Source organism: Orbicella faveolata, unplaced genomic scaffold, assembly GCF_042242905.1.
Source record: "Orbicella faveolata isolate gen_17 unplaced genomic scaffold, um_ofav_v1 contig_34, whole genome shotgun sequence".
Lineage (NCBI taxonomy): Eukaryota > Metazoa > Cnidaria > Anthozoa > Scleractinia > Merulinidae > Orbicella > Orbicella faveolata.
Window position 1 is genome coordinate 1,258,281 of NW_028301563.1, and position 23,045 is coordinate 1,281,325.

Below are 23,045 nucleotides of genomic sequence, written 5' to 3' on the forward strand. Positions count from 1 at the left end.
GTTCATTTAGTCGAACAAGCACAGGAGTTAACAAGAAGTTCGCATGGATGACATTAAAAAGTGTTTGGAATGGTCATTTAGATTGATAAGTACTCACGAATTTATATCTGAGCATGTAGTTGATGCTACTATTATTCACTCGTTTCAATAATATCCTAAGTCTAGCTTATCTGTTATTTCCTGAGAATCTCGTTATTATCTAGATCAGTCTTTTCAATTATTCTACAGTTTAAGACCTAACCATAAAGCTATCATTCAATTGTAACTAAAAAAAACAAAAATAAGCCGTCGTAGCCCACGGGTTTTCCATCAGAATACGCATGCAGGATTTGGGAAATAGAGATTACTCAATGGAAAACGCTCGTGCACGAAAATATAAGAGTTGAGTAGTATGAGAAAACGAACGTGTAGGCGCAGCGAACGATTGAGTCTTGTGATGTAGTCAATGAGTGAATAAAAATTGCACAAAGCATTCTCAATGCTATAATTTTTTTATTTTACTGGCTTGCTGAAAAACTTCAGTGGAATATAAATTAGTTTTTTCTTATTTAAATCCTTGTGTCACCTAGATAAGTTTATTTCTGCCTTGAAAATGATGTTAGAAACATCGAATTGTCGGGCAACTTTAATTTTCACATTTTATTGGTACTGAGATTACAAATATTATTAACTTGAATCATTAAAAATTATAAGTTTTATTCGTGTTCCCCCAACATCCCGCGTGGGCTTATTGCGTCAGTAAACTCATAGAAAGAGTGGTCTGTTACTTAAAAAGAATACAGAAATTCAAAAACGCAAATTTGTTTTAAAAATTGATGGGGTTCAGTAATGATTTATTTATACACCTGGTGGCACAGTTTCTACTTAGCTCTTATTAACCGAGCTGGAGGTCTGTATGGGAGAATCTTGACCGAGGTCGTGAGTATAGACCGACCGCAGTGAGGTCTGCACACACGACCGAGGTCAAGATTCTCCCATACAGACCGACATAGCTCGGTTAATAAGATGTTTATTATATGGCGAAGAAGTGCGAGAAACTTGAAAATAGCTACCCAGGTGAATAGCAAAAGAAAACTATAGTTGCCATGTAATTTTGGCAGGCATAACTATTTGTATTTCACAGTTCTCCTTGGCTGCCTGCTGAGCTGAGCTGCCTGCTGAATCATGTAAAGAAATCAAGGACAATGAAGGAGTCCAAGCGGTCAGCGGCAATTACTGGCTACATTCATCTAAACAAGGAAAGTCAGTGCTTGCTTTCTGCGATATGGAGACAGAAGGTGTCTTGATAAATTCCTTGTTTTTTTTAATAAGATAAGCTAGTTCAAAGAGAACGATCTCTGCTGCAATGAAAGGGCTGTATTATTTCTACAGAATATTTTAGAGGTTTATTGATTGATACATGAATTTGCCCTAGTTTTTAATTGTATCATGAACAACCAGAATTTCTCACCCATGGTGCTCCGCCTATTGCAATGATTTCTTAGCTTTGTACATTGTACAGATACCGCAAATCCTTGAATTGGCGCCCCCCCCCCCCACCTCGAATAAGCGCCCTTCCTATCGGCCAAAATTTAAAATAAGCTCTCCCCCCTCGAGTGAGCGCCCCCTTCCCTCCCCCCATTTTGTGGACGACTACTGAGACAACAAAGGATGTATGGTTTTCGTCGTATAGTATTAGATTTGTACATTGTTTCAGTTTGTGAACACGTCAAGTGAACACGTTGAACACGTTAAGTATTAACGGCGCCGCGATTTAAACTTTACGATCAGCTTTTTATGTCAATAATCAACTTATGTCGTTGTTTACCCGCAGATGACGTATTAAAAAAAATGATCATGTCAGGCCACCATTTGGGAAAAAATTAAATAAGCGCCCACCCTCGATTAAGCGCCCCCCATCTTCTCCCTCCCCCAGCGCAAAAATCTCCGGCAGCCATTCATTCGCCTTGGCTGAGGGAGGCACTGTGAGATGTAAGTGTCTTGTCCAAATACACAACTCAGTGACTCCGACCAGGACTATAAACCAGACTCCTCGATCCAAAGTCTAACATGCTAACCATTAAGCCACCGCGCCTACCGCAAAAAATTATTAACTTTTTTACCAAGGTTTCTCAGCAGTACAAAGTAAGACATACATGTAGCTTTCAGAAACCACACCATGTGTTTGAAGTTCACATTGTATTAACCAAGACATGTTTCGGACGAAACATTATCGATCGTCAGTTTACAAGAATAGTAATAGAAAATGAACAATAAATGCTTGAAAATAAGAATAATTAAGGATTAAGGCCCGAAACAAAAACAGGTAAAAATACAACACTAAAATAACAAAAACTAATCAGTATAAAAGGGATAATTTAACATGACTAACTTGAGAATTTGAAGAAGACTGCCCCCAAAGGGTGTGCGTGGCTTCCTTAACTTTTAATCGTAAGCTAGTGGAAGCCGAGGCAAGATTGCTATTCTTGTAAACTGACGATGGATGATGTTTCATCCGAAACATGTCATGTCTAAGACAATATGAATTTCAAATACATCGTGTGGTTTCCGAAAATCATAACTAACATTTTAATAATAATTAACACATGAGCACATTGCGGACCTATGTTAGCGTTATATTGACGGCCACTTATGCTGGTATCGTTCCATTGCAGATGTGAATGAATGTGTTGACGACTTACATGCCTGTGACGTCCACAGCTACTGCAGCAATGCCGTGGGATCCTACATTTGCAAGAGTCGCGGTGAGTTTGATATACTTAATCAGGACGCTTAATAAGACTTCTCCGAGTCCCTGAGTTGAACACAGTGTAAAGGTGCCGGAAATTTGAGAAAAAACGTTCTTCTTAGCGAGGCTTCGAGGTTAGTTTTGAGCATCTGACGTCATCATGCATAAAGCCTATCGTCTGGTAAATTTCTATAGCCCTGGGTTGGGTGAGGCATTACAGCAAAATAAGAAGTTCATAATCATTACGGTCAATCAGTCTCCAGCTTGAAAATTTAATTTTCAAAAATAACAAAATGGCGCTGACTGCGAATCGCCCCCAGAATCAACAGGTCAACAACGCCAGTCGCAGCAGCTTCTTTTTTCTTAAGACCACTAACATCAGTAAGATTACACGAGACAACCTAGACACCCTTAGTTCAAACAATTTATTTCAGCTATTAAAAATAACATCACCGCACCTGCTGTTTTGTTTGACCAGGGGGCCTTGGTACATCCATAATTCTTGACGGTCAGCTAGAGCACCAAAAATATGTGGAGACGCTGGCGCTCTATTTAGACCCAGTCCTCATGAACGCATCCTTGAGCAAGTTTGTGAGGTGTTACCATGCTAAGACAGATGGTTGGCAAACTACAACGTTCCACGCCAAGTGCGATGGAAAGGGACCTACTGTTACTATCATCAAAGTTAACGAGTACATATTCGGTGGATACACGGACGTATCTTGGCATAGTAAGTATCATAAATGATAAAATATCGATATACTTATCGTAGTTTGTTGATTAATAATATACGCGCAAAAATTTCAGCATACCGATTGGCTAAGAGCACGTCAATTATTCCCAAACAAGGCATAAAGTTGAAATGAAGTAAAAAAAGAGATGATACTGAGTGCAGAAACTTGAATATAAATTTTATATTATTAACAAGTTATCAAATTATAGTTTTTCTCGTGCAATCTGGAATAAATAAGCACTCGTAAGGCCACAAATTGAATTCGCCCTTCGGGCGAACATGTAAGAAATCTGTAGTTGTTATTAAAAAAAAAAGAATCTTTAGGAAGAAAAAACAGCAAGTTATTGATAGTGTTAAGACTGTTAAAGCAAAATCAAAGTGTGCTGACTTGGTACTTTCACTTATGATTGTCTGTTTTGCTATATTCCTCAGCTTCTGTATATTCCTGTTTTGTGTTCGGGTTCGGAGTACTACTATGGAATGCGCAATAAATCGGGACAAGTGTTCCACGCAACTGCCTTATTAGGACTGAACTAAACTATTCTAGTATGTACAATGATATAATGGTATAACCACGTGACTGCGGTTTAGGTTGTGCTAATCAATGATTACAGATTATCTCGTAGATAAGGTAGTCATAACATAGGAACAAACAAGACAATTCCATCTTTTTTTGGATGGTGAAGATAACATAAAAAGCTCTGTGCTTTGTGATCTTCATTTATTTTCAGGTTCTTGCAGTTGCTCCTCTGCAAGCAAAGCTTTCATTTTCTCGTTCTACAACACCAATGGATACGATCCTGTCAAACTGACACAGTACCAATATCTTAACAAAGCCATGTACAGCTGTTACAGATATGGACCTACGTTCGGGGAAAACCTTGGTCAGCACGATATCTACGCACCAAACGATGCTGTGAACGGACAAACTGCTTTCACCTACTGTGGCTCTACTTACTCTCCTCCCACGGGCAACTCTGTTGGTTATTGTGCATTCTTTGCCGGAGGCAGCCACTTCACTCCGACTGATATTGAAGTGTTTTACGAGACAATTTCTCAAAATGCAGATCCTCTGGTTATTAGCCTGTTCCATGCTCTCGGTCAGTGGGGACCACCGAAAAAGCGGGCGGACAATGAACGGTGTCGGGGAAAGAAAATGGAAAGGGCGGCCCAGTTCTTTTTCTCTCCCAGATCCCGCTGGTAGTCCGCTCGCTTTTTCGGCCGTCCCCATTGACTAAAAGCATGAAACAGCCTACTGAATATATCGTGAGTTTGCTGTTACTGTCCTGTTATAGATTGTAATTGCAGAAGACGTACTTAGTAAGTTGTCAAACTATCTTAAAGTGCAATTCTTGATTTTCTTTCGAGAATAAATATAGGTTAATGTATGAATGCGAGTACAACTAAAGATTTACAATACGAATGCCTTATGGTACTTGACAATTCTCTCAAAACTGCACGAGCCTTTATGCGAGTGCAGTTTGCAGGGTTTTTCAAATATCAGGAGTAGTGTAAATCCTTAATTGCTTGAAGCTTCATTCGCTTCATACGATTACTCTTTTATTATTGTTAATGAAACATTTGCTTGCCCTCAGCTATTGACAGTAAAGTAATTTTCTCAGTCATAAAATAAGCTGCAAAATCACTTTGACCATTCCTTACATGAGCAAATATCATATGCATAACAAATTTCCCAAGTGTTGTAGATGCGCTAAGCTTCTATTGTATTTAGCAAAATCAGGCGACATCACCACTCAGGATAGTGTTCAAACCGATTGAAAAAAATAACTCGTTGAGACAGGCAGCTATGTTAGCGTTTACCATATTTACCGTAACATAAATAGTCTGATCCCTTTTAGTATTTAACATTACCGCTGGACCTAGAGTAAAATCTTCACCAATACTGGTGGGAAGGTGCCTGAAATTTTAGAATGGAACAATAGGCAGGTACATACATACATACATACCTACCTACCTACCTACCTACCTACCTACCTACCTACCTACCTACCTACCTACCTACCTACCTACCTACCTACCTACCTACCTACCTACCTACATACATACATAAACTTTATTTGAGTGTCGGAGTATTTAGCTAAAGATAACTAATTGGGGACACTAACATAAATACAAATATAAAATATAAAATACTAATATTATATAAAATATAAAGGTAGTTAATAATTAAAAATATGTTTTATAGGTTGTAAATAGGTTATCTTCTCGCTGGATTCGTAAACAATTCACTTTAGATGATACACTTAAAAATGCTGACCAAAATTGCTAGCACACAGTTAAGACTGATAGAGGACACGTACGACAGCGCGAAGATATGAATTTCATTTTCGAGTGCTGAGTTTTTCATTCAAACAAACTAGCAGGTTCTAAATGCACCCCACGGAGAGGAGATCTTATGAGATGTGAAGTTTGGATCTTGAACGAATCCCACCATTAAGGGTCATTCTTAGACCCTTAATTAAGCCTGATTCACACTTGTAAGATGAGCACTAGTGTAAGCGCAAGCATAAACAAAACTTGCACTTATTTCACTACTGTTATGCTTATTTTACAAGTGCGAAATGGCGTGAAATAAGCATAAGCGCAAGAATTCAACAAATCACCATCATGATCTTGTTTCTCCTGCGCCGTAACTAGCACTGCGCATGCTTATATTGCTAGTGATGAATATCCTTGTGCTTCTGCTTGTGGTTACACTTGCGCTTATCTCACGAATATAAACTATCTTAGTCCCCTTAATACCTGCATAAAGTGGATGAACTTTTGTGCGAGGTAAAGACTATAAACTTTAGGTTAATTAACTCTCTCTTACACTTGACAAAATGCCACTGAGTGTCAATTTCGTTTGAAATGTGAAGTCCTTATTCTATTTTCCGAGAACTGCTCCAAGGCAATGTTGCAATCATGTGTTTCTTAACATCAACACACAGCAGTTTTAATTGCTTGGGATAGGGTTGATATAAAAGATAAAGTATACTTTTCAAGTTTCGCGAAGTTTTCTTCACTACCAAGACTGCATGAGATCAGGATAAGCATAGCTTGGGTCTAGTGGGTAGTTTGCTCATTATGCTAGAGGAATTTATTGCTTATGTTCACGATTTCCAAGTGATCTGACTCACTGGTAATCTCATAGAGCCGTTATTTGGGCTGTTACGCACCCGTTCCCCCCACCACCACTGTAAGTAAGTGGGAGAGGGATCTTCTGTGACAACTCAAGCAACGGCTGCGTTTGCATAGGAGACTAACTAACGGACGAACCATTGTTTTTTTTGAGGGGGGAGGGGTTGTTAGACACTTCCCAAAAAACTCCTGCACAGCAAAGACTGCTGAAAAAAATAGTGGAAGAGGAGCCATGGAAAACATCGAGAAAGTGCTTTCTATTATCATTGTTTTTAATTTGATGTTAAAAAAAAAAAAAATTCTTGTACATTCAAGCTTCTACCCACCAAAAACATCATGCCCAACCTTTAGTGAGCAAAAATTTCATGCTCCAGAAAAGTTGTCTAACCCTCAACAACAACGTTTATTTGAACTGTACAATTAACAATTACTAATTAGTAAATAAATTAAAAATACATACAGTTGCTGGTCACCCAAAATAACTAAAGAGCTAAACTAGTTGGGTGAACACCATTTAGATCCTCTCCCCCCGCCCCCCTCAATGTTCCGTCCGTAAACTGGGATGAGTTTTATAATTTCGTTATTTTTCTCGTGTAGCAGAGATGCATGATATTAATCAGCAATATTTGATCAAAACTACATGTTATTACAATACTGTAAATGAAAGGAAAATTAATAATTAAAATGTTGATTTGAGCATCTTTATCTGTTAGCCCTTATTACGAGTACAATATAAAAATTTATGAAAAACAAAGTAGGTATTACGTCGAGAAGGAATTTATCGATCCATCTAGCCGAGAATATCTGACCCTTTAATTTTCAAGACTCAAATTTCTCTTTCCCATATTAATGAAGGTGTTGAGACAATTAAAGTTCGTCAGCCATGGCACTTCTCTCCAGTCCTATATTCGTACCATGGAGCGAAACGGAGTATTGTTGTTCAACCTCCCCCTTCCCTCTCCTCCCCCCTTCCACTCTATTTCTCAAGTCACCAGAACATTAGCCTGGGAACACGTGCGTTTTTCCGGCTGTCGTTTTGTCCCCGCCGAAACTAACAAGCGACAGCCGGAAATACGTCTGCATTCGCGGGCTACTATAACGTGCAATGCGCGCCTTTTAACCACAGGCTCTGGAGCCTAAGCTTTTCAGTCACAGGCAGATTCGACAAGAGTCTAATTGTTTTTATTTCGGTCGTTTTTTCAACTTAGAGAAGCCTACGTACTGTCAAAAAGAACCAGTTATTGACAAAGTTCAACGCTTAAATAACTTTAATGAAAGTGCGCTCTTTGAAAGAAAGATTTTAACTAAGGAAGATAAACTCAAGTTTTCTTGATCTTTGGTGAACGAGGCGATTGCTCCCCACTTGCGCCAAAGAAAGTGCCGAGTTCCTTTTTCCGAAATGGTCCCAAACAAACCGAAAAAAAGAATTAACGGAGTTATTTCTTCTACGTGAATTAGTTTGAAATACGGAAAACGAGTAGTTTTTAGGCAGAATTATCACTAAGTTAGGAATTAAGGAAAGCTACGGTAAAGTCAGTTTTCGAGCCTTTTGGATCACCAGACTGGGTAGAGAGAGCGTTGTTGTATGAATGTGTCTTGTCCAAAACACAACACAAGATCCTGGTCAGGGCTCGAACCCAGTGCATTAACTATCAGGCTGTCGCGCCTTCCAAGACAGCAGTATCCCGTACGTTCCGCACTAAGGTCCGAACCCAAAATTAGCACATTTAAACATTTGAACATTGAGCATTCCATATTAAAATAGAAACAAATATAAATAGATTACAATATTTAGAGAGGAAGCCAAGCAGCCTTAGCTGGTTTTCATACAGGTCCTCTATCCTGGTTGAACTGGATTTGGAGATGTTTTTTGTACAGGGAGGAAAACCGGACAACCCGGAGAAAAACCCTCGAAACAAGGCGGGAATCAACAACAAACTCAACCCACATATGGCACAGGGCCGAAATTGAACCCGGGCCACATTGGTAATTCGACGACTGGTTTCCAGAAATTCGATTTATGAGGCGGAAGAAAGCTTGGCGGGAACAGGACAGAATTACAAAGACTTCCAGAAGATAAAAATAATGATATTTCTTCGGCTCGTCAAAGGAAAGAAAGGAAGGTTGTGTAACGCGAAAAAGTCTGAATGGAAGGCCTGAACACTGCTTTAAAAACCAGACTTGCTCTTATTCTGCACTCTTTTCCTGTTTTATTAATAAAATAAAAATAACGATAAGACCATACTCGCAAAGCCACTCCAGTAAGCATGTCAGTTACGCCTCAGTAGTACTTAATCAGCATATAATTTCAATTTCTACATTTGACTCCAAAAGGCCAAATTGGATTGTCTTGGGCGGTATTAATTTGGCGTTAGGTACAATTCCCATTTGATTTATACGATCACCTTTTTAATAAAAGCAGTGATCATACAAAGTACAGAGTACAGCTTAAGATAATATCTCGCTTACCTAGGAAAATAAAGTGTACAAGTCTCGAGAGAACCTCAATATGAGGTATTTTTCAAGGTCTTTCAACGTCCAACAAAGCTACTAAAAAGTTACAAAATTATACGTATAAAAATAGCGTCAAATATAATACATCATAAAAGTCTTTACATTTGGATATCAGTCCTGTTAGTGTTATTTAACACTCAACGGTTATCAGTTCAAGTAAAAACAATACTAATACTAACAGGAGTCTCACAATTGTCAGGTAGCCTTAATTCGATTTATCAAAATTCTAATTTGGCTCCAAGGATTGGAGGAAAAAAAAAACAAACAACAAAAGAAATAACGTTTTCATCTCTCGACCTTGATGCCATTTCTTTTGTTTTAATCCCCCACACCTCGAAGCAAAGTTAGAATTTTTACTATATGGCAATTGGCCTATTAAAACAGCTTGATAAATTATATCTATCCTATGTTAGGTTTCACAATTTTGCCCCCACAAAGAAATTGACTATGATGAATCTTGCGTTAAACATATTTATATATATCGGGTCCTGTTAACACTGTCCACACTCTCTCAATTTTCCTCTAATAATCGAGTAGAGAGCGAAAAGTAATCACATTCAACGTGGTTACACTCGACCACACAGAAATCACTTGGGAAAACAGAGACTGTGAACAGCCTAGGCCCCGTTGTTAATCTCTGATTAAAGCTAATCCAGGATTAAAAGGAAACGGACTTTTTAATTCTTTCCCGTTGAAAGAAGCTACATCACCAAAGGTAACCTTGTTCGGGCAGGCCCTCGGGAACAAAAGAACCCTCGGATTGAGTTGGTTCGTGATCCGTCCAATCAAGTTTAATCTCAACCATTCGTGTTCTTTTTATTGTTTTACCTCTTTGCTCATTTTCGATCTCGATAAATTGCTGTTGTGAGGTTACTTTTGACTCGAAGGTTATATTGAGAATTACGAAACAAAGACTGATTTTATATCGTGACGTTGCCTCTTTAAGGTACTTGATGCTATACACTAACTGTTTAGAATTATCTTAAAAATACTATTACAATATTCTGTAGTTTTGAGTTTTGACAATAGTGTTTCACACTCTTGTTACTTAATTTGTTTGTCATAGTGTGCCGAGTTTTGGAAAGGACGCGGGGTCCCTACAGGTTTCAATACAAGGCAATGGTAAAACTCTTATGTCATCTTGACAGAATTAACAAGCTCGTTGAATAAGAGCATCCGTCCACACTACGCCGGAGGAATTTGAAAACGGAGGTCTCTCTCATAATTATCGGGATGTCATCGTTTTCAAAAAGCTTCGTTTTCAAATGGTTTTCCGTCCACATGGAAACGCAAAGCCGGCGTTTTCAAATTCCTCCGGTTTAAAGTGCGTTTTCGTAAAGCTCCATTTTCGTGACGGATTAGTGTGGACAGTAGACCTAAGCATAGAAATGAAGCTACGTTTTCTCCGATGTAGTGTGAACGGGGCCTTACAGTGTTCAAGAAAGCTGTAATGCAAGCCTGATTCAATTCAATCGCCCAATTACAATAGAGAGCTTAATGAATAGAAAGGTTAAGAAAACCACGACGGCAACGGGAACGTCCGGTGGGGGGGGGGGGGGGGGTACTGTGGGCATTTCTGGGTGGAGATGTGCCGCTGGGACACTGGAACCCTTAGCCTATACCAGAGCTAGTTCAGCTGAATTTTGCTACCCTATACTAGAGTAAACTCCCCAAATCCCCCCATCTGTTGACACTGTTGAGGCTGATTTGCGTAAATTTAAACTTGCCGATTTGATTTTTTTATATTTTTGAGTGGCAATTCCTCGTTTCCTTAGTCTAGATAAAATCTTCAACCAACTAGTCAGTTTTGTGAAAAATTATACCCTATTCTAGACCCAAACGCTCTGATTTATATACCCTATCCTAGAGTAAACTGCTTGAAAACCATACCCTTCACAGCGGCACATACCTATATAGCCGATATATGGCAGTGCCCCCCCCCCCCCCCCCCCTCGGGCGGGAACGTTACTGAACAAAAGATTTAATGTGCAGAACAACGGCTGTGCACGTTGGCTATAAATCTTTGTACATTTCTTTGCCGTTCTCAGCACAACAACAACATGAAATGACCAAGTTCTGATGCGCATTTTGGAGAACGCGAACGCTGGCAGTTAATTTCAAGGTTTATAACGCAGCTACATAGGCACTGTGCATTTGGCTGCTTTTGTTTTAGTGACGTTACCGTTTCCGTTGCTGTTGTGTTTTGCTTAAACGTCCTGTTATTAATTGTAAAATGGCCGTTCATTCATCTAACCAACTACAGTAAGTACTTACATTGTCCAACAACACAACAAAACAACGTCTACAGAAGCTACGTCCCTGAGCACGGCTGAAAGAGAACTCTTCTGTTATCCTCTTTATTAAGAAGACTTTGCACCCTTACCAAGAAGATAAGCCACTGCGTCGGAATTACCATATCTCTGTGCAACCATAAGCGGCGTTTCACCAAACTTGTCTCTGGATTCAATGTCAACTCCGTAAGATAGTATTTCCTCCAATACAGCAACATTGCCACCCTGTGAGGCACAATGCAACACATTCCATCCATTGTTGGCTTGTAATGTCGGATCAGCACCATGTTCCAGCAGATACTTAACAGCCTGTAGCTTGTCATTACCAGCAGCTATCATGGGTGGCGTGAAACCCTGGTTAGTTATTGAGTCAATGCTTGGCGCGTGACTAAGCATTAATTCAATAACCTCAGGGTTGCCACCCTGTGAGGCACAATGCAACACATTCCATCCATTGTTGTCTTGTAATGTCGGATCAGCATCATGTTCCAGCAGATACTTAACAGCCTGTAGCTTGTCTTCACTAGCAGCTATCATGAGTGGCGTGAAACCCTGGTTAGTTATTGAGTCAACGCTTGACACGTGACTAAGCATTAATTCAATAACCCCAGGGTTGCCACCCTGTGAGGCACAATGTAACACATTCCATCCATTGTTGTCTTGTAATGTCGGATCAGCATCATGTTCCAGCAGATACTTAACAGCCTGTAGCTTGTCTTCACTAGCAGCTATCATGAGTGGCGTGAAACCCCCTTCAGTTATTGAGTTAATGCTAGGCACGTGACTAAGCATTAATTCAATAACCTCAGGGTTGCCACCCGCTGAGGCACAATGCAACACATTCCATCCATTGTTGGCTTGTAATGACGGATCAGCACCATGTTCCAGCAGATACTTAACAGCCTGTAGCTTGTCATAATAAGCAGCTATCATGAGTGGCGTGGAACCCTCTTCAGTTATTGAGTTAATGGTTGACACGTGACTAAGCATTAATTCAATAACCTCAGGGTTGCCACCCTGTGAGGCATAATGCAACACATTACATCCATTGTTGTCTTGTAAGGACGGATCAGCACCATGTTCCAGCAGATACTTCACAGCCTGTAGCTTGTCATTAACAGCAGCCGCCATTAATGGTGTTCGACCCTTATCATCATCTCTCGAGTCAATGGAAAATCCAAGAGCGAGCAAGGATTCAATTTCATCAACATCACCGGCCTCTGCAGCAGAGTGAAGTGAATTCCTTATCGTCTTTTCCTCGTCCACAGAGGAGTTGCCTAAAATAATTGATAATTAAAAAGACACAGCTCGTGAATTTTCCGAGATAGCAGAGAAGCAAGTTAGTTTGTAACTGACACGGGAAAAACTGACAACATAACTATAAAAACATTCAAGTCGTCTTATACGTCTTAATATTGAATAGTTTACCTGTTTTAACTCAGTAAACGGAAGCTATACATGTATGTTCAAACAAAACTCTGCAGCGGACATGCGCATAAATACATCTGGCCGAGTCTTTTGTAAGCCGCTTTCAGGTGTTCAGTTAGTTGATGCGCTGCGCGAAAATGGATCACGAAAAAAAAAAAAAAAAAAAAGAGTGGAGAAGCGCGGCGCGTGAAAGCAAGAGAACAAGCTAAGCCTCTCTCTCCTTTTTTTCTGTTCGCCGTTTTTTCACACTGTGCCCTAACTAAGTGAACCCCCAGGAGAGGCTATACCGCTAAGGTTTTGCACGAGAATTTTATATTTTCTCAACAAATGCCCAATATGTATGAGTAAATTTAATAAGCACATGCATGTATTTAATTTCTTTTTGTCAAGATTTGAACAACTCTCATAGTTTGTGAAACGGTTTAAAGAACACTTAAAATAAAAAATAAAATGCTTCACGTATTGTAAGTTGTATCCCACTACACAGTAATGATTTGACAAGGCAAGTCTTCCTCTTAGGATTAGGAAACTTAGGCAGCGATTAAACTGGCTAAAAATCGCTTTAAATCAGCAGACATAGTGAATAGACAATCAACAATACACTGTGGAATTAAGATAAGGCATTTTTATCAAGAGCCTTCCACTATTTCTACCTCCTTAGAAACCGATCGAATATATTCCCATACAAAGGCTTATAAATTTGACGCGACCACCATAACAAAAGATGATCTTCGCTCACAGGTTGAGCTCGAGCCACCTGTGCTGAGCCTAGTTTTTTCAACAAAAATTCCCAGCTAGTTATATAGAATAGAATATTGTGCTTGTCAGCCAGATGCAAGCGTACTTAAACAGCATTATTGCCACAACGATGGAATGATACTTCCCTGGCCTCGCTCGCGACTTCGTTTCGTCGCTCGAAGATTGCCTACTTGCTTCGCTCGAGAATAAGCGAAGGATTTTAAAGAATAGGCATTGGTCGACTGTTGGCGAGTCTAGAGCTTGGGCAGCCTGTGCTGAGACTAGATTTTTTGACAAAAATTGCTAGTTCACACGAAAAGACTTGTCTCGCGACTTGTTGCAGAGCTTAGTCGCAGACTAGTTCACTTGTATGTGCCGACCTTTGGAAAAAAGATCGTGCTGTGCTTATTGCCAGCGCCGGATCGCACTTAAGCAGCGTTGTTGCTCTGTAACTCCATTTGCATCTAATGAGAGAGACACATTTTATTACATGGCTGCATGTCTCATTAAAGAGCATGCCACTTAATAAAAGGAATTGGCATAATGGACTGAATGGAGAGAGTTTGAATTGTTCTTGCGGTATATTTTCTCCACTAACACAAAAAATTAAAAATAATAGTTGATGATTGGATCATTGAACATTTCAAGTAATATCAAAAAACCAAGCCATGCCCACAATCAATATACATTACTGATCCTGATCCTTGAACATTTTTGATAAACATTTCCACCACGTAAATGGCATGTCTTTTCTGGGATCAGGGGATATCTCAATTTCCACCAGGAGTAATAAGATATTCTCTGTCATTCTTGCCACCTTTCCTTCTTAGCCAGCAAGGCCCAACGGCATAAGGTAAGGTGGCTCTACACACACGAGTTGATTTAAGCCATTCAAATCATGAATTTAGACTGGTCACTGTCAACTACAGTGCATATGTAAAGCTACAGAATAGAATATTGTGCTCTTTAGCCAGCAAGCATACTTAAACAGCATCATTACTCTTATACATCAATGTAGACATCTAATTTAACTGTGCTTTTCAACAACAAGCAAGCTGCTCTGCTCAATCAGTGGTTTGTGTCTCTCAGTTACTCTATGCACACTCAGGGATTGTTCTATTTATGAAAACTAAGAGGGGATTTGAGTCTTACGTTTTCAAGGGTTTTAGTTTTCATAACACCTGTAAATGTATAGTACTTGGAAGTGCAATTCAGACTTCTTAGTGCAGGCAGTACCTTAAAGCACATTAAACTGCACAGGCCAATTAAATCAAAGGAGAAGAGACTTGGCACCAGGTAACTTACAGTATGAATCTCAAACTTAGTCAGGTTACAAAGTACCTAGTTAAATGGAATTCAAATGGAATAATTAATGTAATCCAGACTACTGCTATCTACAGGTTATGTCAAGTTTAGAATAGGATAGTTTTAAGGCTATTACTAGCATTGATACCAAACAGCATTGTTGCATCAGTGCAGATATTGATTATAAAGATGGCATACAATACACATGTGTAACCACAAACCTGTTGGTCCTGTTGCTGAATCTTCTTCTCTGTCACTTTTGGCTGCTGCTGATTCTGAAGAGGTAACAAGTGAAGCTGCAACTTTATTTGTAGCTAATGAGAGAGATATCATTTTATATGGCTCTATGCTTCATTAATAAGGTAAATGCTGCTAATTGAGAGAAGAAATCGGAATGAAGTAAACTGTTGCACTAGGACCTTGGGAACTTAAACTATCAGTATTAAGGCTAAAATATCCTTTATGTATATGACAGGAAGAATTCACTAATTAAATAATTTCTCCAGAATCCAGTTGTAGTGGTATGACTCAGGTGTATGCCAGGGGTTTCATTATTATGTTTTCAACAGGAGGGCAAAACTAATTTGAACTGAAATTCAAAAAAAGAACTTTCCTCTAGATGGTCAAACCAGGCAGGCAAAATTGTCCCACAGCTGGTCAATTTGCCCAGTGCCTGGCCCTTAATGAAACCCCTGTATGCCTACACTGTATGCCTTGCCACATATGTAAAGAATGTGTTAATTAAAATTATGTACACAAGCATCTAACATTGTTAATGTATGGATATAGCACAGAGTCAGCCAGAATTCATAATGTTTGAAATGTTGACATTAAATGCTTGACATTTAAAACCAATGTTAAACTATCCTTAGGTATCTAGGTGCTGTAAAGAAATTAGGCAGACATGAACACAGAGACTGCCACACAGACTGTCAGTGAGGGTGGCAAAGGGTTTTTTGCGTGACAAGTGATCACCCCAAAATTACCAGGGTGATGCATGACTGAGACCATATTAGCCATGTAACATGGAATGGGATATCAAAATGTGATACACAATTTGCTATTTTACCAAGCATGTGACAAATGATTTGCTAATTGGATTTCCAAGATAAGTGAACGTTGAACAATGTAAATAGAGTCAAAGTAAATAGAGTCTTAATAACGATCAATAAACTGCAGCAGACGTGACACCATTTTCTGGTCTTTTCTGTCTTTTTCTTGACCTCTGATGTCTTTGATCAGATAGGTCCAAAATATTGTGACACAATAGGAGAAAGTCAAAATAGTTAAAATTGACACAATGACTATGAGCTTCAGAGTTATTTTTGCTGATTTTGCGGCAGCGTGTCAAACCATATAATGTACGAGAAAGGTCTGAAAGAATGTCGTCTCTAATGACTGAAACAGTAAGCAATGTTTAGAGTTTGGTGTCATTTAATGCCACCTGAGGAGACGGTTGTGTAAGCAATGAGAGACTACACAAGGAAAAAGTTTATGTACCACTTAATAAAGGTTGTCATAAAGACCCAACTGAATTCAAAAACCATGTTATGTCCTTCACAGACATAAAAACAAATGCCATTCAGAAAAGGATTTGCAGGGTAAAGCTTTGACACAAATATTGCCTGTATATCAAGGAGTAGCAAAGGTGGTGCACACAACTTCTCAATTTGCATCTAAGATCTCTACTAACTTAGCTCCCACTCATGATATAGGGGAAGGAAAAAACAGACGGGTAGAGCTAGGTGAGAGTGATCTGGAGAGAGGAAAATCCCACTCTGCTTAATAATTATTAGGCTCACTTTGCGTGCCTAATATTTTTACGCTCATTGGGAACCTGTTCAGAGACAAAAACCAACTCTCCCAGATTATCCAGAAGTCTCCAGGATACAGACTGAATCTCCTGGTCTGCCATGTGGGTCACCACTGTTTGAATGGAATACATTTGAACCTCATGTGAGTGACCACCTTGGAAATTTGAAAGGTGGTCCTTTTTACTTAGGTGGTCGCTTACAAGAATGAGCTCTCGTAAGCTACCACATGCTAAAACAAGAGAGGGTGGTCGCTTTCAAGAGCTTCAGAAACTCATTAATAATTCATAAAGAAAAAACATGCATGCATTGCGTACATCACCGGAGGTTTTGTGGTCCCCGAAACTTCCAATTTGTTGTTTTTGATTGTTTCACTCAGCTCTTCAATCCTTTATAATCCAAGGCATCCACCTAGATTGTTCTGTATTTATGGCCTTTAAAACAAGATTCATTATTGCCCTTAGCACTGAGTAGAACATTTGATCGTAAATTGTTACTATTTTACAAATTTGAGAATCTAAAGAACGGCTGGTACGACTATGTGATTTTGGCCATGGCGACTGCGAAGAACCTTGGTGAAAGGTGTAGAGGCATTCTGGTTGACAGAGAGTCTTAAATGAGCGTCTTTATATCTGATAAAGACATGGCTAAACTTTATGTTCAATTTTTTAGACAGAAATAACCATTACTGTAGCTTGCAGTTTCATTAAAGTGTTGATTTATATGTATGAGACTGTGAGTGGTTGCTTACAAGAGCTAAAAACAAAGGAAACATCCAGTTGGGTAATCCCAAAACAGGTCGCGGTCACTTACGGGAGCAGTTGATTGCAAGAGCTTTTTATTACAAAGTTTAAGTCACAGTTCAAACGGGGTTTCACAAAGTTGGTGTCACTAGAGCTGGTCGCTTACAAGAGTGGTTGCAAAGAGAGCTTTGACTATATTTGCCAATGCATCTCTGTGATTGAATCAACAGAGTTCTACTTTTCACAATGTTTTTAGGGTCAAGAAGGTAAAATTGGCGACGTAATTGCTTCCTTTTTTACGTGATGCGTGATTGGTGAAAAAATTCTCTGTGATACATGATTTAATAGAAAAATCAAACGTGACATGTGAGTGGTACCCCCTTTGCCACCCTCTGAGTGTGCCATCGACTGAGAATGAGGGAGACAGATGGAGCTAACACGACTCCCACCCCCCAAGTACAATTTCAAACTATCTGGAAAAGGGAGAGAAACTAAGATCATCTTCGCTGCAAATATAAGGGGGCTGCTCCAATGGGTTATTCCAGAAAAAAATCCATATCCACCCCTCCCACCTAAATTTCCTGAAGAACTACATCCCCCTCCTGCCTGGATTTCCAAGGCAAAAGAGCCCTCCCCTCCCACCTGGATTTCCAAAAAATTGGATGAGGCTTAAATTCAATTTAGATTCAGTAAAATTACATGCACAATCACATCCAGAAGATGTTCTTGTCTAATTTCTAAAGCTTTCACAAATATTAAGCTTCCAATTATCCTGTGGAACCCAATGAAACGAGCTAATTACAAAATGTTTTTGGACTCGCTTATTAAAAACATGCGCCTTGATAGGGTATGGGAAAGAAAAATATTGTGTGGGTTTGGAAGCAAATTGTGCAAGAAAAAACCTCAATTGTGTTGGGAATTGTGTAGGATTGTGGAATCTTTCGTCCAACCAGACTTTAATTTCAAGTGTTCTTGCCAAGTCCTACAGCATGGAAATGCTGCGTTGACAATAGTTTAACCAAATTTATTTCACTAGTAGTTCAACTACACCTAGCAATTGCCAATTGTTTTAGAAAACTGTGTCTGACTGACTGTCTAAAAGAAATCATGTTACATTGTACGTGACACAAACTCAATGCTTTAACTGTTTGAAATACACTCTGCTCCACTGTATGTAGACCATACATGACCTGTCAATTTGGAAACTCTTTCCTATGGTGGCTGATAACGGCTAGTTTAGTCAACAGTTATGCTCAGCAGGATGCTTGGCCTGGGTGCATCAGCACAAAATAATACAGTCAGGCATTACACACTTATAGTGAGCTTTCTTCAATATTTGTCCTTTTGTAACATGTTATTCTACGCGTCTACTGTGATTATGGAAGAACCTGTGTGGGTAACTTGAAGTGTATCAGGAAAGAAAGATATAACTGAAAGATTTCAGCTTTTTTCAGATTCAGAGAGCACTCAAGTGTCACATGTCACATCTGAAAGTTTGAGCTTACATTTGGTTGGAAATGATCTATCCCTGAAGAAGACCTTTTTACATGTAGGTTCACTCCCCCTCCTGCCTGGATTTTCTTAGCCTTTGGCTCCCCTCCTGAGAGAACTTCCAGAAACCCATCTGTCAAGGGTGTGTGGATTTTTTCTGGAATAACCCAGTGTTGAGCAAACTCAGGAGTTAAGCTTCCTTGTAGATCCACCACAAAACTATATGTTATTAGCTGTACATATAATGTGCATTAGTGCTGCACTAACCTGATAATGGATTTCTTTTGCTATTTGTCTGCACCAGACCTTTATCTTGTGCAGAGGTTACTGTTTCCACCTTCACAGTGATATTTCCAGTTTGATCTAATGAAACAAAATTAAAATGAAATTGAACAGGTATATACATGTAAGTCAGTACATATTTCAGTATCATCATATATTTTGCACAAATCTCTTTACAGTGGTTGAGGGGAAGTCAACAACAAGTTGTTGCACCAAGTTGCAAAAATATTGCAGCTGTTACTTAAAGTGCCACTGACCGTTGAAATGCGTGCCTTTCTCAGAGCATCATGGGTTATAGCACTCATTCCCAGGGTCTTATCAACATTCAAATCAAAGATGTCAGCTCATGCACTCCACAGAAGAAACTTGGCTTTTTACTGAATTTAGAGGCCTGACACAGACTGGAAAGTGTTCAGACATAATTTGAAGAAGAACTTACAATATTATTATCCCAAGTAATTTAACTCTTACAGAGTTAAAACTATCTACTTGTGATAAGCATGAAATGCATGCATGGTACTGTTTGTGAAAAGAAGTCTCATGGGGCAAGCGATTGTCATCTCTTTGTCATTCAACGTTAATTAAGCTTCTGTATTCCTAAAGGTACAACTGTAAACTAGCTGTTTTGTTACGTATATTTCTCCAGTCAAAGTAAATGTCAAGATAAGTAGTTGATTCAAGCTTGTCATATGCCAGATTTCCATAATCAAACTTAACTAAGATCCTGGAAAGATTGACAACAATAAATGCAAATGTGCGCTATATATGCTCTATATATTCTATACACCTTTAATTATTATTTTCAAATTATATGTTACAAAAAAAGGGAATGCCTGCAACTAGCAAAGGCTAATCTAGGCGGGCCATCCCTTAATAGCTGAATTTTGCTAATTTTGGAATAAGTTGTGGCAAACAGTTAAAACACCTCAATTTTCTGCTGTTCCTTCCCAAATAAGTTTGCACTTGATTCACATATTTCGAAAATATAATAGATTCAAGACTTCCACTTTCATCAATATCATGTTACTCATAGCTTTTCGTCATTATCAAAATAACGAAATAGTGAAAGCACTGATTTTGATCATTTGCACTTGAGTTATTCAATGACCACCTGAGTCGTGTCAGCCCGGCACAAATATTGCATTGGTTTATGAAAATAGTTTTTCATAATAAAAATATCCCAAACCCTCTTGAGTAGTGTTTAAATGGCCTGTAACAGCAATTGTCTAATTTCTTGCATAACCAAAATAGAGTATTTATTTAATTATGACGCCTTTTGAAACGAAACAAATTTGTTCTGTGAACGATGGAAACTCATCTGTTTCTGTGGTTCAAGATCTCGCTCATGATTGGTTATAACTCAATAAACATTCCACACATATTTTGGGTGTTCACTGTTTTATGAGTTTGACTGTAAGAAAAAATACAAGCAAACATGTTTTATCTCCCACAGGCAGACAACACATATCTTAACATTAAGTTGACTCTTTCTCTGATCTGCCCATGGGTCTGTCCTCTAGGAAGTTCAACAGTATGAACCCCTGGGTGTCCAATCAATGGAAATCAATGATTGGAAAAGCAATTGATAAATTAATATCACAATTGATAAAATTAGTTAATTGGTATATTTGATTGGTATCGATCAATCAACAATCAATCGATAGTCACACAAAAGCTGGTCATTGATTGCTATTTGATTGGGATATTAAGTCAAACCCAGGCTGTTGAGAGACCAAAAACAGAGCTGCAAATGTTGTAACAAATTGATACCAATCAGGCAATCGATTGCCATTGATTATTGATGAACAAATTATCGACAAAAAGTCACACAATTCCTCTCCATCGATTGGACATCTATTATCAATATCAATTGATTAATTGATATTGATTGGTATTGATTGGTATTGTTTATCATCGATTATCAAATTCATTGACTAAACACCCCGGGTATTAACTGGTATCAGGAAAAATCAAATCAAATAACTGAGTGCAAACCTGTCAAAACACAATTCAAAGGAACATCTCTGCGAGATCTCTGAATCAACCCATGGATCATCTGCTCGAATCTCTCACATTCTTTCTTCCAGGAGTAAATTTCTCCATATTTGTCTCTGAGACGCATAGCACTGGCACGTCTGTCTTTTGGCTTCTGCTCTGACAACTGCTTGATTCTTTCAGCCCAGGCCTCTGGCTTGTCTGAAATGACTATCACAGTCATCCCACCCTCCACGTCCTCCAGAGCTTTAGTTATCCCGGCTTCACTGGAGACAAGAACAGGCACACCAGCTGAAATTGCTTCCAGGGCAACCAGACCAAACCCTTCTGTGCGTGAAGGCATAACAATTACGTCAGCTTCACAAAACATTTTCTTCATTTCTTCACTATTGCAATAGCCACGGATGGTTAATTGGTTGCGCGCTATCTTTGTTTTCTCAAGAAACCACTTCTCTATTCTCCGCTGTTCATCTTGCGGTGAACCAACAAATGTCAGTTCAAACTTCCTGCCAAGCAAAGCGACTGCCTCTCCAACAATATCATACCCCTTAAGAGCAAAGTCCTCAAAGCTTCCACGACCAAACATGAAGACACGAAATGCATGCGCCAGTTGTCTTGCAATTGGGTGATTCTTAATAGCGAACTTTTCGCAAAGCCCAGGTGTGATAGCGTCTATCTCTGGAATACGTCTTATGTATTTCTGTTGAAGACTAACACCCACAGCAACAACTATATCGGCTGCTTCGCAAAGTTCTAACTCTTTCTTATTCTTCTCTTCGTTGTCTGCAATTGCATCTGGTGTGGAGGTGCCTTCTAATTTGTGTTTTCCCAGGTCTTCACAGAATACATGAACGAAATGTATCCACTTACATTTTGTCCTGTCCGAAATGAAATAGGCAGGGCTGCCGAACTTTCTGCCGTGGCCTACCACAACATCCGGAGTTGGAAGTTCTGGTGGTGGCTTTTTCAACCACTCCATTTGATCAATAGCTCCTGGAAGGCGTTTTGCAGTGATCAAATTTACTCCTTGTTTGCTAGCATCTAGTCTGTCCTCTTCGCTGCTGCTGCAGACATAGCAGTAAACCTTGATCCGGTCGCCCGCTGCTTTAGCTGCTTTAGCCAGATTTACAGCAAACTCCCTGTTGAAAGTGGGCAGACCTCCCTTGCAAGATCCCCACTCGTTGCAGATAAACATAACATTGATACACTGAGGAGCATCGTCACGAACATGAACCTCCGCGCAATAAGATGGCCCTGATTGTGGCCGCGAGTCCGTCGCATCCTTGACAATGACGTGAAATGTTTTGCTCTCTCCGGCGACTTTTTTATCGACTGAACTTCCAATTCCCATTCCAAGGGTTTCATATCACAATCTGCATTGAAATGGCGATGATTGTCAACCAGCAAAAGCAACTACTTCGTCAAAATTATCGAACCACTGAAAGACTTCCGCATTGCCATCACCCGCCGTAGGTATAGTAACCGGCCACTCCCGCTTCCATATTCGGCATACGATCGACCCAGCTCACTGGCGTTTGCCGAGCAGATCACTCACTCAAATCTTTTACAAGGGGTAGTCTGATTGGTAATCAAGCTAGACTGTTCACAGCCTCTCTATTTTTCAATGCACATGAAGGGACGTGAAAGAAGAAGTTAAGCAGACGTGATAAATTGCTGTATTGTCACATCAACATTTCCCGACGCTTGGAAAGTTGCGAGGATAACCCCAATCCCTAAGACCAGTGGCCCTACCTTCAGTGTATCAGACATGAGACCGATATCAATACTTCCGGTCCTTTCAAAAGTTTTTGAAAGACTCGTACACCACCAAGTCATCGATTACAT

General features: G+C 39.4%; 2 protein-coding genes across 3 annotated transcripts; one reads left to right on the forward strand and one right to left on the reverse strand.

Annotated features, from left to right (window-relative positions):
- Positions 1–1,016: 1,016 nt before the first annotated feature.
- LOC149104233 (uncharacterized) lies at positions 1,017–4,983 on the forward strand. Its single transcript, XM_089271406.1, has 5 exons — positions 1,017–1,056; positions 1,146–1,277; positions 2,655–2,744; positions 3,207–3,458; positions 4,193–4,983. Exons 1-5 carry the CDS (start codon positions 1,017–1,019, stop codon positions 4,663–4,665), a joined length of 987 nt encoding a protein of 328 aa, XP_089127532.1. The 3' UTR covers positions 4,666–4,983.
- Positions 4,984–8,789: 3,806 nt separating this feature from the next.
- LOC110058759 (uncharacterized) lies at positions 8,790–22,718 on the reverse strand. Of its 2 annotated transcripts, none has more exons than XM_089271955.1 (4): positions 21,201–22,718; positions 19,191–19,286; positions 15,100–15,192; positions 8,790–12,684 (listed from the first exon to the last, which is right to left on the reverse strand). In XM_089271955.1, exons 1-4 carry the CDS (start codon positions 22,549–22,551, stop codon positions 11,477–11,479), a joined length of 2,748 nt encoding a protein of 915 aa, XP_089128081.1. In that variant the 5' UTR covers positions 22,552–22,718; the 3' UTR covers positions 8,790–11,476. The 2 variants fall into 2 exon arrangements, with proteins under 2 accessions (XP_089128081.1, XP_089128082.1); XM_089271956.1 differs by having other exon boundaries at positions 15,100–15,153; positions 21,201–22,716.
- Between the last annotated feature and the right edge of the window lie 327 nt (positions 22,719–23,045).

Coding starts and splice junctions, on each gene's coding strand:
- LOC110058759 (XM_089271955.1), bottom strand. CDS start 22,551: ATGGGAATTGGAAGTTCAGTCGATAAAAAAGTCGCCGGAGAGAGCAAA. Junction 15,193..19,190: donor CAAAAGAAATCCATTATCAG/GTTAGTGCAGCA, acceptor CTCTCTCATTAG/CTACAAATAAAGTTGCAGCT. Junction 12,685..15,099: donor TTCAGCAACAGGACCAACAG/GTTTGTGGTTAC, acceptor CAATTATTTTAG/GCAACTCCTCTGTGGACGAG.
- LOC149104233 (XM_089271406.1), top strand. CDS start 1,017: ATGGCGAAGAAGTGCGAGAAACTTGAAAATAGCTACCCAG. Junction 1,057..1,145: donor ACTTGAAAATAGCTACCCAG/GTGAATAGCAAA, acceptor CTGCCTGCTGAG/CTGAGCTGCCTGCTGAATCA. Junction 1,278..2,654: donor CTGCGATATGGAGACAGAAG/GTGTCTTGATAA, acceptor GTTCCATTGCAG/ATGTGAATGAATGTGTTGAC.